Here is a 13,889-nt window from a genome sequence, read left to right on the forward strand (position 1 = left end):
TACGGAAGGACCAGAAAACATGAAGAAAGAAATAAAATTTAAAATAAAAAAATAAATTTAAAATCAAAATTAAGTAGATGTGAAAGTTTTCCATGGTAAGGCAGTTCTGGTTGCCTAGAAGGCCCTGTGCTGGGTCTGTGTCAGTGTGCATGCACACACACACATGCACTTTTTGTATTTAAAGAGCAATATTCCATGCCCAGGTAATGGTTTTCAAGGCAATGGCAGAAAAATACATATATTAGGATTTATGTACATAAACATAATGTGATCAACTGTGCACCATATCTTTTTGCCTTGAATTCTATTGTACCTATTACTGACATTGACAATTATATTCTTTTATTTCTATTTGTGTGATATATGTTGTTTTTCCTTAAATTTTTTATAGCATTGTTTCACTTTGGCACGTGTATGCATGTGTGTGTTTTAAGGATGAATTTAAAGAAATCTGTAGTTTTATATCTCTACAATTAAAATTCAAGCATGAAATAGAACATTCTGTCCCACTTATTTAAGGCAGTTAGCACACCCTTCCCCTATTACCATACTTTCTGTCTTTTAAATCATAATGGAGGCAAGAGGTGACAGCGAGCTATGTTCAATTCATATTACTGTTACTTCATTAGTTTTTTAAATATAAAATGTACCCTTTTTCAATAATAACTTCTAATATTTTCTGGTAGTTTAATAAGACATTCAACAATTACTAAGACTCATCTCTATTTTAACTGGTACAAGTCATCACTGCCTATCCACACACACAGTTTGCCTGGATAGTTATAGGCTGAGATGAACCATAAAGTTTTAAAACTCTGTGACATGTTGGCACACTCGGTTTTGGGTTCCTCAGGAAAGAGGAATCTCCTCTTGCCTCATAACAATGGATTCTAATAAACTAAAACCAATTCTAAGTTTATTATGTTCCAGATGGTTATGACACCTGATTTCCCAAGGATTGTCAATGAACAAAAATTACTCAAGTTAGTGAGCAAACAATAAAACAAAAATCAGAAATGATCTAAGATCTAAACAAATTTAAAACCGTATGTTGCCTACTGCTTTCAAAAACCTTAGACACAATAAATCCATGTGGGAAGACCTAAGCCTGACCTTTTTCAGAGTATGAAGGGTAGATTCTTGAGCAGAGTATTCCAAGCTATGAAATGACAAATGGGATCCCAGAAACTTAGATCCCTGGAGCTTATTTTGTAAGTTTTGTCAATTTGTCCTAAACTTTATTTATACCAACTGGACACTAGTAAGACTACTCATATACTTGTACTACCAAGTAGCCACAACCTGCATAAAGGTCTAGGAACATTTTTTTTGGCTTTAGAGCTCCCTAGAAATGGTGGGCTCTGACACTTTAATATGTACATCTTAAACTCTAAAGATAGTGAGAGGACCAGTGTGTACACTATCCCATTTCTTTAAAATCAACTCTTGTCCTGGCCAGTGTGTCTCAGTTGGTTGGAATCATGTCACAGGTTCAGTTCCCAGTCAGGGCACATACCTAGGTTGCTGGTTTGACCCCTGGTCGGGGCGCATATGGGAGGCAACTATCAATGTTTCTCTCTTTCTCTCCCTTTCTTTCTCTAAAATCAATAAAAACATATCCTCAGGTGAGGATTAAAAAAAAAAATGGCAAAAAACTTTTTACAGCGCCCCAAAACAGTAGATAAATTCATTAGCTTATTAAAAAGCACCTAAGTGTATATCAGGTTTATAAGCCTGACAGGCATTTCATGCCAATGTCCTACAAGGAGCAAATGGACTTTAGACATATCTATTCCACCAGTAAACACTACTGGAGATGTCTGTCTGCAAATATAGAAAACTGTTGTTTGTTTGTTTTGCCTGTCTTCCCCAAAAGCAAAGCATAAGATAGACTGGCATGCAGGTAATTTCCTTGGGAAGACATCCTAGAGAGCAGTGCTGAGAAACCAGAAGGGTAAATCAAGGAAGGAAGACTGACCAAAAACCAATACAAGATGTGCTAAAGAGTAGGCCACTATTAAGGAGGCTAGTGCATGATTCTACCAGGGCATTCTGGGAACTTTATAAAATACATTACAGAATAATTGTCCAATCAAAGGACAAGAGGAGGAAGGAAGTATTTACCACCAGCTCCCATTCTTCATTAACAGAGAGTTGCTCTACAGGGGCTTTAAAGCTCCCATACTTTTAACTGGTCATGCATTTGTAAAGCCCTGGGGCATAAAATCAGAGGCATGCAGTACACAACAGAAACAAAATGCAGATTATACCTACACAAAGCTGCTAGAAGCCTGTGCACAACTGGCCACCACGATTGTGGATAGAATAAGAGATGAGGCCAAGATGATATGAAGTAGTTCAGCAGAGGTAGCTGAAGCACTGATCTTTCCAAACTGGTTATGTGCTAAGTTGAATTAGTTTAATATGGCTCTCTGGCTACTGCTGCCCATATATTACCAAAAAATTCAGGATTAAATAATAGACTATCTTGAGACTAAATAATTTCCGGTGGGATAAAATAGGAATGTATTCTGCTTTCCTTCTTTTAAAAAAAAACATAATAGTTTTAAATAAACAATTTATACTTACCTTCAATAGAGACCAAACACAATCAATATGTCCATAAAATATGCTTCTGTGCAAAGCTGTCCATCCTGATTCCTTGTCTTTCACCAAGGGATCCACTCCTTTCTCAATAAGCCATTCTAACACTCCTTTCTTCCCACAGGAGGAAACAAGATGGAGGGCATTTCTGCCGAAGTCATCCTTGATAGTTGCGGCATTATAACAATGACTAGAGAGAAAGGCCTTAATCTGGTTTTCACTCCCCTTGGTGACCACAGAAAGGACATCCGAGGCATGCTTCAGGGATCGACACTTTGATGTGCAGTCAGGGATGGAAGAATTCATCCTAATTGTTTTTATACTGCTACTTCTTCAGAGCAGTCAGATAAGACTAATTTTTAAAAATGAAAAAGCAGGACACAATAGTGCTACTAGAAAAATTTATAGAGACTAAATGGCCTGCTTAGGATTATAATTTAAACCCTAATGGCAAGAGTATAAAACTATAAATCTTTGTACAATTGATTTTGGCACTTAAATTAAAAAAAAAAATTATAAATAGTGCTATAAAGTTTATATCAAATACAAGTTCTTTAGTTTTTTCAAAAAGGAGCTTTCCACAGTTTATAAATTATTCCTGGAGTCAAGCACCAAGGGGGAGGGAGGAGGGGAAATCCCCCTCCACACTATCTGATCCTTTTAAATATCCATAATTGCAAGGGTGACCTATAAGAGAAGGGGAAGGGAAAAGAAAGTAAAAATACAAAAATCTCTCTTTCTCAAATACTTTACAATACAACTACCTCCATATTTAAGTGCCTTTAATTCCTACTTCAAAAAAAAAAAGTCTAACAACTTTCACCTTCACATCTATAGTATTCTACATCTACATCAGTCATCCTCACCTTTTTTTTCCAGTCTCATGTTTAAGGTTAATCTCTAGTCTATACTCTGGAGTCCACCTCTTTCCTTTCAAAACTCTCATTCCTTCTCTCCTGTATTTTTACACTCTTCTGGCTATGTCCCCACAAGCTATAAACACACTTAAATCTACTTTCTTTATAGAAATCTCATGCCAAACCTTTACCCCTTAAAACTGAACCACCACCACCACAATAACCAACACTCTCATCATTTAGTTTTTACTAAGTCCCAGACACTGTGCTAATCAATGTTCCCGTTAGAACTTAGAAAGTTCTTCAATACAAGAGATAATAATTAAAGAATAGGTATCAAAACAACTGGAGAGATAAATGGAAAAAAATAACTTTTAAGTACTTACTTTATATCTTAAATCAATATAAATTCTAGGTGGCTCAAACATTAAAAAAATGACATAAAAGCACTAGATGGAAATATAGGAGACTCTTTTTTATAACCTCAAATCCTGAAACACTGATCAGAAAGAATATATGCACCCCTATGTTCATAGCAGCACAATTTACAATAGCTAAGATCTGGACACAGCCCGAGTGCCCATCACTAGATGAATGGATAAAAAAGCTGTGGGACATTTACACCATGGAATACTACGCAGCTGTAAAGAAGAAGGATCTCGTACCATTTGGGATAGTATGGAAGGACCTGGAGAATATTATGCTAAGCTAAATAAGCCAAGCAGAGAAAGACAAACATCACATGATCTCACTTATACGTGGAATCTAAAGAACTTAATAAACTGATGAACAGAACTGATTCAATGACATGAAAACATGGATTAGACTGACAAATCTCAGAGGGATGGAGGGGGTTGGTCGGGTAAGGGGCAGAGATTAACCAAAGAACTTATATGCGTATATGCACAACCCAAGGGTATGGACAACGGTGTGGAGAGGGACTGGGGAGGGGGGTGGGATGGGGTGGAATAGGTCATTGGGGAGAAAAAGGGACATCTGTCATATTTTGAACAACAAAAAAAAGGACTTTCTAAGTATGATCCAAAAGTAAAAATCTCAGACATTTCTTGTAGCAATATTTTTTCTGATATATCTCCTCGGGCAAGGGAAACAAAAGAAAAAATAAATAAATGGGACTACATCAAACTAAAAAGGTTTTGCACAGCAAAGAAAACCATCAACAAAATGAAAAGAAAACCCACTGAGTGGGAGAACATATTCACCAAATACATCTGATAAGGGATTAATATCCAAAATATATAAAGAACTTATACAACTCAACACCAAAAAAACAAACAATCCAATTAAAAAATGGGAAAAGGACCTGAATAGTCACTTCTCCAAAGAGGACATAGAGATGGCCAATAGGCATGAAAAGATGCTCAATGTCACTAATCATCTGAGAAATACAAATTAAAACCACAATGAGATATCACCTCACACCTGTCAGAATGGCTATTATCAATAAATCAACAAAAAAAACAAGTGTTGGTGAGGATGTGGAGAAAAGGGAACCCTCAAGCACTGTTGGTGGGAATGCAGACTGGTGCAGCCACTGTGGAAAGCAGTATGGAGTTACCTCAAACAATTAAGAACAGAACTGCCTATGACCCAGGATTCCACTTCCAGGAATTTATCCGAAGAAACAAGAAACAATAATTTGAAAGAATATATGCACTTCTTTGCTCACTGCAGCAAACAGCCAAGATTTGGAAGCAGCACAAGTATAGATCAGTAAGTAAGTGGATAAAAATGCAGTGGTACATTTACACAATGGAATACTACTTGGCCATGAAAAGGGAGACAATTTTACCCTTTGCAACAGGCATGGGTGGACCTAGAGAACATTATACTAAGTGAAATAAGCCAGTAAGAGAAAAACAAGTACCAAATGATTTCAGTCATATGTGGAGTTTAATGAACTGAACTAGCCGGCAAAATAGAGACAGACTCATAGAGAGCAGGCAGACAGCTCTGGTGGGTCAGGGAGAGGTGTTGGAGTGGGGGAGGAGGGGAGGAATTGAGCAAAAAGAGAAAGAACTCATGGACAACAGGGAGGAGGGAGTGAGGAGAGGTGGGAGAGGGTATAGGGGATAACAATGGAAAAAAATAAAAGTTATAAGCAAAAAATTAATAAATTCAATCAGTTTAAAACCTATATGAAAAAAACTTTAAAGACCAAAAAAGGAGAAAAATCTCCCTTTATAGTCTCTCCAAATTAGGAGTCCAACAGAATAAAAGTCAAAGAACATTACCACATTTCTCAAAAAAAGAGAACATTTAAATGGATTTTTAAAAAGAAGAGGCTTACTTCACACTAAAGAAATGCAAATTAAGACTATGAGCTATCATTTTTTTATCAGAATGGCAAAGATTAAAAAGGTTGATATTACTACGTATTGATAAAGTTGTGGGGAAATAGGAACTCTACACCATGGCTGGTTAGCGTATAAATTAGTACCACCTCTATGGAGAGCAATTTAGTAATGTTTACCAAAGTGTAAAATACACATTTGTTCTGACCCAAACAATTTTATTCCTAGGAATTTATCTTTTAAAAATATACCCATGTGTGAAATGGCATAAGAACAAGAATATTCACTGCATCATTGTTTAGAATAGAAAAATCATGGAAAACCCTAAATACTTAAAGGAGATATAGTATGTCCATGCAATAGAGTATTAATCTTATACCAAAAAGAATGAACCAGCTATATAATTTCTGATATGAAATAATCTACAGGATATATTGTAAAATGTATTTTAAAATGAGATGCATGTGTAATACTGTTTGTGAAAAAAAAGTATATGTATATATGTTTATTAAAGATGCCTAGAAAAATACACAAGAAAATGGTCAATAGTGGTTGTTCTGGGGGAGGGCACCAATGGTTGGAGATAGGAATGGAAGGCAGACTTACTTTTTACTATGAACCCTTCGAATGACAGAGAAAAAGTTATTAAAAGACTATTTGGAAGGACATACATAAGGTTTACTACATGTACAGGAGAAACGTGTGTGTGCCAGACAGATATGAAACATTCTAAATCGGCACTGCCCACTTCTACTTCAAACTACACTAAGAGTCAGAAGCCCTAAATCTAACTAGTTTTTAACTATTCTGATTCCCCACCTGAAAATGATAGCATAGAACTAGATGATTCCTCATCTTTCTAGCTCCAGTTCCATTTCCAGTCTATAAGTTTTATAATTTGACATAGTTCTCATAAAAATGATTCCCACTTTAAGTGCTGATTTGAACCACAAAGTGTTTGGGAGTTAGTTGACATAAAGAAAAAGGGGCCAAACTTCAAGTAGTTTAAAAATGTTAAAACTGGAAATTAGTGCAAAATGTAGTTCATTTCAATCTTGTTGAGGCTCTAAAAGTTTGCCACCTTTGTGTTTTTAGTGTCTTCACAATACCTGAAACAAACTACTTATTGGTGAATCACTCAAACCCTACATGAAAGAATATAAAATACAGCAAAAAAGAATTCCCTAATTTCTTACTATATGTAATTTAAACATTTAAAGGGAAAATAAAAAAATATTAAATATAAAAGTAATACCATACTGAAGCATATATAAAGAGAGAAGCACATAGAGAATAAATACTATGAACACTACCATAGAAGTGACTAAGAGCTAGCATTTATTAGAGTCCTACATATTTAGATTCAAATATAGCAATGCCAGCTGTTACCAATTATGTAACTCTAAAAATTACATAATCTCTCCAAGCCCTCATTTCTTCATCTGGAAATGGAGACAATACCACCAACCTCAGAGTTACTGTAATGATAAACAAAACTGCTTAGCATGGTGCCTGGCACCAAATATGGATTCAAGAAACAGTAGTTTTTATTACTATTATTTCTTCAGCAACAAAAAGGTAACACATTTTAATCTCAAAGTTCATGCTTGAACTTCAATGCCTCTGCAACCTGGTTTCCATGTATACTTCTCCAATGAAACCACGAAACTGAAGACAGCTAAATTGCCAAATACTTTTTGGGTACTTTCAGTTCTTATCTTACTTGACTTCCCTGTTTTTGATTCCTCAACACCACATTCTCCTAGGGAATCTAGAAAGGGATGCTGAAAGCATAGGATCTCTCTCCTATCACTTCTTCCAAAGGCATTATTATCCCTTTCCCTGACCTTTAAATAATGGGCTTCTCTCAATATTTCGTCTTCAGTCTTTCTTTCCTCTACTTGGTATTCTCCCTGGATAATGTCAATCTCTCATGCTAGACTTTAACCTACATGCTCATAATCCCCAAATCTGTTTCCTGCCCTGACATCTCTCCTAAATTCCAGGCCTATACTTCCAATGCCTAGTGTAAATCTTATTTATGCATTCAACAAATGCTTACTGAAGGCAAAGAAAGGAAAGGAAATAAATATTAAGCATCTAATACATACTGAGTATTTTACACTGCAGAGAGTTTAAGTAAGCCACCCAAATCATACCACCAGTAAAAGAGGAGTTAGAATTCAAACATAGATCTGTTTAACAGTCAAGTCCAACCTGTTTCTACAACACTACACTGCTACTCCAGTGCATCCACCGTAGGGCACAAGGTACTGGGAATATAAAAATAAATAGGACTTAAATATTTTAGATAAAGTGATAAATATAGGTTCATGAATAATAATTAAGTGAAAGTACAATTGCATTGATTGAACGCAATAATTTATTACCCAATCTCTACCACTAACAGGTAGCAGCTTGGAAGAGGAGATTGATTATAATTAAGCAAGTTTAATAAAAATATATCATGATTATAACCTACTATGCCGAAGATAAAACAAGTGACTCATAGGACAAAAGGGGTTTAGGGAAGATTGCCCCCTGGAGATGTTTAAGACTTACGATGAGTACATGTTTGCAGATAAATTCAGGGTGGGTGGGCATTTGAGGCAGAGGGAACAGTAAATACAAAAGCGCTAGGATTATCCTGGTCCATTCTGAAAATTCCAAGTAATTCGGAAGTCAGAAATGAGTAAGGCCTAATACAGACACAAGGATGGACTAGATAATGGACACAGCCTTATCTGCCTTTTTTAGGGATAAAGAAAATGAGGAATTCAGAGACAAATCTGGGATCTTGAATTGACAAGACGGGGTGATAACTCCCAGGTTCCTGGCTTGATTACAAACAAGGCAACCAAAAAGAAGAGTAAGAAGTAAATACTTTGGTAATCAGAAACACAAATCAAGCTTAAAAAAAGGAACAAATAAAAATTAAAGTTGAAAATTTGTTTTATAAGTGATGAATATGAAGTATTAATGAGAAATTGAGTTGGAGAAGTATAGCTGGCTACGGGTAATTATTGTTCAGCCTTGAAGACCTGACCACCATGAAGGTGTTAGCCAGTGGAGGTTGAGCCCTCAGCAATGGCTAGTAATCCTACTTATGCTTGGTTAAGAGTTCAGTTATCTTCCTAAAACACAAATCTAATCATGCTACCTCTGACATATCCAACCAAAATAAACCGGTATCCATACAGGCATACCTTGGAGATATTGCAAGTTCAGTTTCAGACCATCGCAATAAAGCTAGTGGAGGGTCTTGCCTTCAATTTGTAAAAAACACATCTGTGAAGTGCAACAAAGTGAATTGCAATAAAACAAGGCATGCCTGTATTTCACGTACTAAGAATAGCCTGTGACTTCAGGAAGAGGAAGCCAATTAGGCCCGGTGACCATGTAGCATATAAAGTTCAGACTCTGAATTCAGAACACCTGAGCTGGTAACCCAGGTGCACCGCTCATGAGCTAAATGACCCTGGGAACACCACAATTCCCTAAGCATCAATTTTCTCACTTGTGAAAAAGGGATAACAACTATTTATCTCCTGAGTTGTTCTGAAAAATAAATAAGACCATTCATATGTAAGCATCTAACAAATGTTAAGAAAAAGGGGACACACTGGTATACAGGTTAAGAAAACGGCCAAACTATATTAGAGTTTTTTGTGCTTGGAATGCTTTTCAACCAAACCTTTACAGGGCTGTCAACTTGCCCGTGGCTTACAAACATGGCATCTACCATCTTTTAAACTTTGATGTGTACAAGCACAATGCTTTACATAAAAACTAACTGAATCCTCTTTTCAGCCTCCTTATTGCCCTTGTATCTATGATTAGCTTCATTTTACAGAGAGGATCTAAACTCACAGAGATACAAAAGAAGACTCTAGATTCTACCTATTCTACTCTCCCCAAAATACTGTCTTAAAATGCAGTTAGGAAACCTTCAATGAGAAGTAGAATATTGTTGCTGAAAAAAATTACCCTTACTTGTAGTCATCGAGTTGGGTTCCCACTATCTAAAACTTCTTTAGAACCTGACATGATAGAAGAGCAAAAAAAGTCCTCTATCCTCTCTGTCCACCTCCGGGAAAAGACCCGCTCCCTCTCCCCACAGTCAGCTCAGCACGGAATTTCACAGTTAGCACCCCCGGAGTGGACTAAGGCTATGTGACCACACGCAGGGGAAGACGCCTGGAGGAATGGCCTCAAATTCCAGGCTCGAGACTCAAAGGGAAGTGACAGGGGACACCTATCTGAAACTCGCAGAGCGACAGCCTCGGAGGGCGTGTCAGGCGGGCCCGCAACGTAGCACTTCGCCTGGCCATTCATAGCGGAGGGAGGCGGCGGAGAGGCGGCTGCGGGGACGCGGGCTCTCCGCCCGCCCCGCGCCGGCTCGCGCGAAGCCCGGCAGCCTCGGTGTCGCCGGGTCCCCTCCCCGCGGTCCTCCCGCCCCCTCCGGAGAGTGAATAACGTCCCATTGCCCCCCGGCTGAAGGGACGCCGTGGCCTCGGGCCGCTCGGGCCGCGCCGAGCCCTCCCTCACCAGTCGCTAGATTAAAGGGCGCCGGCGGTCTCCGCGGGGTGGACACACGGCCGCGCAGGGACTCATCCTCAGTGACGGCAACGGGAGGAACCGAGGGGCGCCAGGGGGGAAGCGGGCCCCAGACCCGGGTGAGCTCCGGAGGCGGCTGCAGCTACAGCCACGACTACGGGCAGCGGGAAGGGGAGCGGGAGAAAGGACCGGGGTGGGCTGTACCCAGGAATAAGACGGGCGCTGATTGGCTGGGGCTCGTGTATGCCTCACGGGGGTTGGCTGCTGCCTGCCCAGAAGGCCTAGCGTGGCGGTACCTAAGCTGTGGCCTTTCCCCGGAGCCCGAAGGGAGGGTGACCCCGAGGGCCTGGCGGCCACGGCCGCAAGCCAGGGGCGGGGGACCAGCGGCGGTGGAGGAAGTGCACTTTCGGGGTTGGCTGTCGCCCAACGTTGCTCTCCCGACAGCTGGGGACTCGGAATTCAGCGTAAACCGGGGGGGGGGCAGCTCTGGAGACCTGGCTGCATGCCTCGGGCAGCCGGTCACCACACAGCAGAAGCCGAAAGCTGGGGATCTCGGACAGAAGTGTTTCGTCCCGTCGCCCTACTAGTGGGGTCAATGGGAAGCCAAAGGCGTTGTCCCGAAGAGACGCGGCCTCGCCCCTCCGCGGCTTGCCACCTAGATTATCTAGGAGTCAGGCCCCGGCCAGAAGGCGTCGCCGCCCTCGTAGGTCTGCAGCGTGACAAGCTGCCCGCTCGGGTCACGCCACTCAGCGCCCGACGCTCGGCTCGCACACCCCTGAACTGCATCCAGAGGAGCGCTTTAAAAGTAGTCAAGTGAGAAGAAAAAAAAAAAATAGGGAAGAAAGAAAGTAGCTGCTAATCGATATTGGGAGCCGAATGGGAAACGTCCAGCTGCGGAATGCCTCCTACAGCAGGAGTCAGGGGATGTTTGTTCAAGGAGGGGCCGTGCGACTCGGCCCAAACAGCGCTGGGAGCTAGCTGGCCACACAGCTCTGCCACGCTGTCGGTTATGCAAACCCTGCACTCTCGCATCTGTAAAATGAGGAGTTGGACTAGATGTGTAAAGGGCAGCCTGTTCAGCTTTAGTCTTTTTTTTTTTTTTTTTTTTTGGAGCCTTCCTTGTGGAAGCCCAAAGCCATAGGGCTGGTTAGGGAGAATAGCTTTCCTGTTGCCCTTTCCAATACAATGTCCTCACTCTTTGCCCCTTATGCTTGGTGCCCTACTTCCTACTTTAACATGTAACAAAAACCAGCTTGTAATGTAAAAGTTGAGTGATTTTGAAAATAAGCTGTATATACAGGGTGTGGCAAAAGTGGGTTTACAGTTGTTCATATGGAAAATAATACAATAGTTAATAAATAGTAATACAAGAATAAGCTCTGTGTTCTGCATATTGTAAACCTACTTTTGCCACACCCTGTATAATGGCTTTTATATTCATGAACAAAGACGATAGTAAGGGCAAATAAAGCTAATAATGTAAATAAGTGCATTGATATTAGTTCAGATCTTTTATCTGTCTCTTATTTGGATCCGGGCAAGTTAATTACCTTTTCTTTTTTTAAAAAAATTTTATATTTTCCATCACCACTTATCCCCTCTATGGGCTCTTCCACTCCACACCCCCCTCCCCCCCATAATCATCACACTGTTATCCATGTTCATAAATTCTTTCTCTCTTTTTTTCTCAATCCCTCCACCCCCCCTAATAAGCTTTTCTGAAATCTGTTTCCTCGCTTGTAAAATAGGGGCAATATGAATTTTAGGGTCATGAAAATGTAATTATATGGATAGAGATGTATAGCATTTAGTAGAGTGCCTACCACACAATAACATAAATAATAAATGTTACTTTTTATAAATAAAGAAGTATTTCTCTAGCCATGGAATTATTCCTAACAGTCACTCATTCATTCATTTTCACAATTGCCAAGTGCCAGGCACCTGTGGATCCAATATTGAACAAAAATACATATAGACCCAGATAATCCCAAACATAAGATAGATTGCAACTTTTACAAGCGCTGCAAAGAATAGTATGATAAATTTAATCTGGCTTCCCAAAGAAGTGGTTCTTAAACTAAGATCTGAAGAATCAGTAGGAGATAACTGGATGAAGCAGGAAAGAAAAGAACATTCCAGACCCAAGGATGTCTAACAACCACCCATTTCCCTGGAAAATGAGATGCCTTCAAAGGTACTGGTTATTTTCAGGCCAGAATATTGAAATGAGTAGGAAACAGTACAAACAAAATACAAGTAAATGAAAAGTGCATTGTAGATATTAGGGAAGGAAGAGATCGAAATTAGCCATTTTGTTTGTCTTTTAAAATTTTTTTGTTTGTGTTTAAACATAGAAAAAAGAAATATACTAATAACTGGCTATATCTGTGTGAAATTACCGATGGTTCTTATTTCCTACAATTTCGAATTTTGTAATTTATTTTTGTTTGCAATAATTAAATGCTACTTGAATGATTTAAAAAAATCAAAATTTGCAAAAGTAATTGACTGGAATTTCTAAAGTAGACTTAAAGGAAGAAATAAATCTAGAGATGGCTTTAGAAGACTGCAGGGATTTAGAAGGGGAGAAATAGAAAAAGACTAATCTAGGTAGCAGGAATGGAGTTGGAGATGAGGCCAGAGCAGAGCACTGCAGAAATGGCTTTAAGCAACATAGCATTTGCAATAAACTCCCTAAGTGCCATTTTTCCAAAATAAACGAACAGAGCTATCTATAGTCAAAATGTATTTTTCTGTCATCCAAGTTGTACAGAGGTTGCCAGGGTTGCCCCTACTTTAGCTGGTGACAGAAGAGAGAGTATTAGAACTTGTATGGTTTCAATAGATCAGAACCCAAGCCTGATTAGGTTCCGCAAGAATGGTTATTACTGCAGGAAGGTCAGCAGTGCAGCTGGCCTAGAGATGACTGAAACCTTATTGTATGACTTTATTCTCTTCTGCTCCAGCCCACCTCCCATATGAAAAACCTTGGCTGGTAATAGCTTTTTGACACATAACGCAGACAAAACAGTAGACAGTGACTGGGTATTTCTGTATTATTGAGAGGAGATATGAGGGGGGAGATCTTCTGTAGAGAGGACATATGGTCCCAGTTGCATTCTTCAGATGTAATGATTATCCTTCAAATCCTCGCTTAGAGGAGACCACCTCCTCACCAAACTGTGAAGCTTTTCCTGATGCCCTTTCCTAACAGTTGACCCCTCCTCTCTACTACTTCTGTAACTTATATGATTGTTACACACTATATTGTTTTTAGATTTATTAGTTTTACCTGTGGATGTAGTAAAAGCAAGGACTCTGGAGGCAGACTGCTTAGATGTAAAATTTACTCCCATTGTTACTAACTGTGAAACCTCAGGCAAGTTACATAACCCCTCTAGGCCTCAGTTTTTTTCATCTCTAACATGGGATTAATAGTACTCCCTTCATAAAGTTTTTATGAGGTTTAAATTAGATGATTATCTGTAAAGCTCTTAGTAGAACACTTCACCTTAATAAAAGTTGACATACCTCCACTCTTCGGGATGGATAT

The 13,889-nt window shown here is 39.3% G+C and overlaps 1 protein-coding gene across 4 annotated transcripts in view; it reads right to left on the minus strand.

Annotated features, from left to right (window-relative positions):
• Positions 1 to 10,428, minus strand: part of IBTK (inhibitor of Bruton tyrosine kinase) — a 70,224-nt gene extending 59,796 nt beyond the window's left edge. For 3 of the 4 annotated variants that reach the window (XM_016207351.2, XM_016207352.2, XM_016207349.2), the window contains exons 1-2: positions 10,325 to 10,428; positions 2,590 to 3,291 (exon numbers count right to left, since the gene is read on the minus strand). In XM_016207351.2, coding sequence (XP_016062837.2) covers positions 2,590 to 2,910 — 321 coding nt within the window. In that variant the 5' untranslated portion in view covers positions 2,911 to 3,291; positions 10,325 to 10,428. Of the gene's footprint in view, positions 1 to 2,589; positions 3,292 to 9,769; positions 9,876 to 10,324 lie in introns of those variants that run through there. The other variant, XM_016207350.2, reaches the window with a different exon arrangement.
• Between the last annotated feature and the right edge of the window lie 3,461 nt (positions 10,429 to 13,889).

Source organism: Miniopterus natalensis, chromosome 5 (assembly GCF_054644295.1).
Source record: "Miniopterus natalensis isolate mMinNat1 chromosome 5, mMinNat1.hap1, whole genome shotgun sequence".
NCBI classification, from domain to species: domain Eukaryota; kingdom Metazoa; phylum Chordata; class Mammalia; order Chiroptera; family Miniopteridae; genus Miniopterus; species Miniopterus natalensis.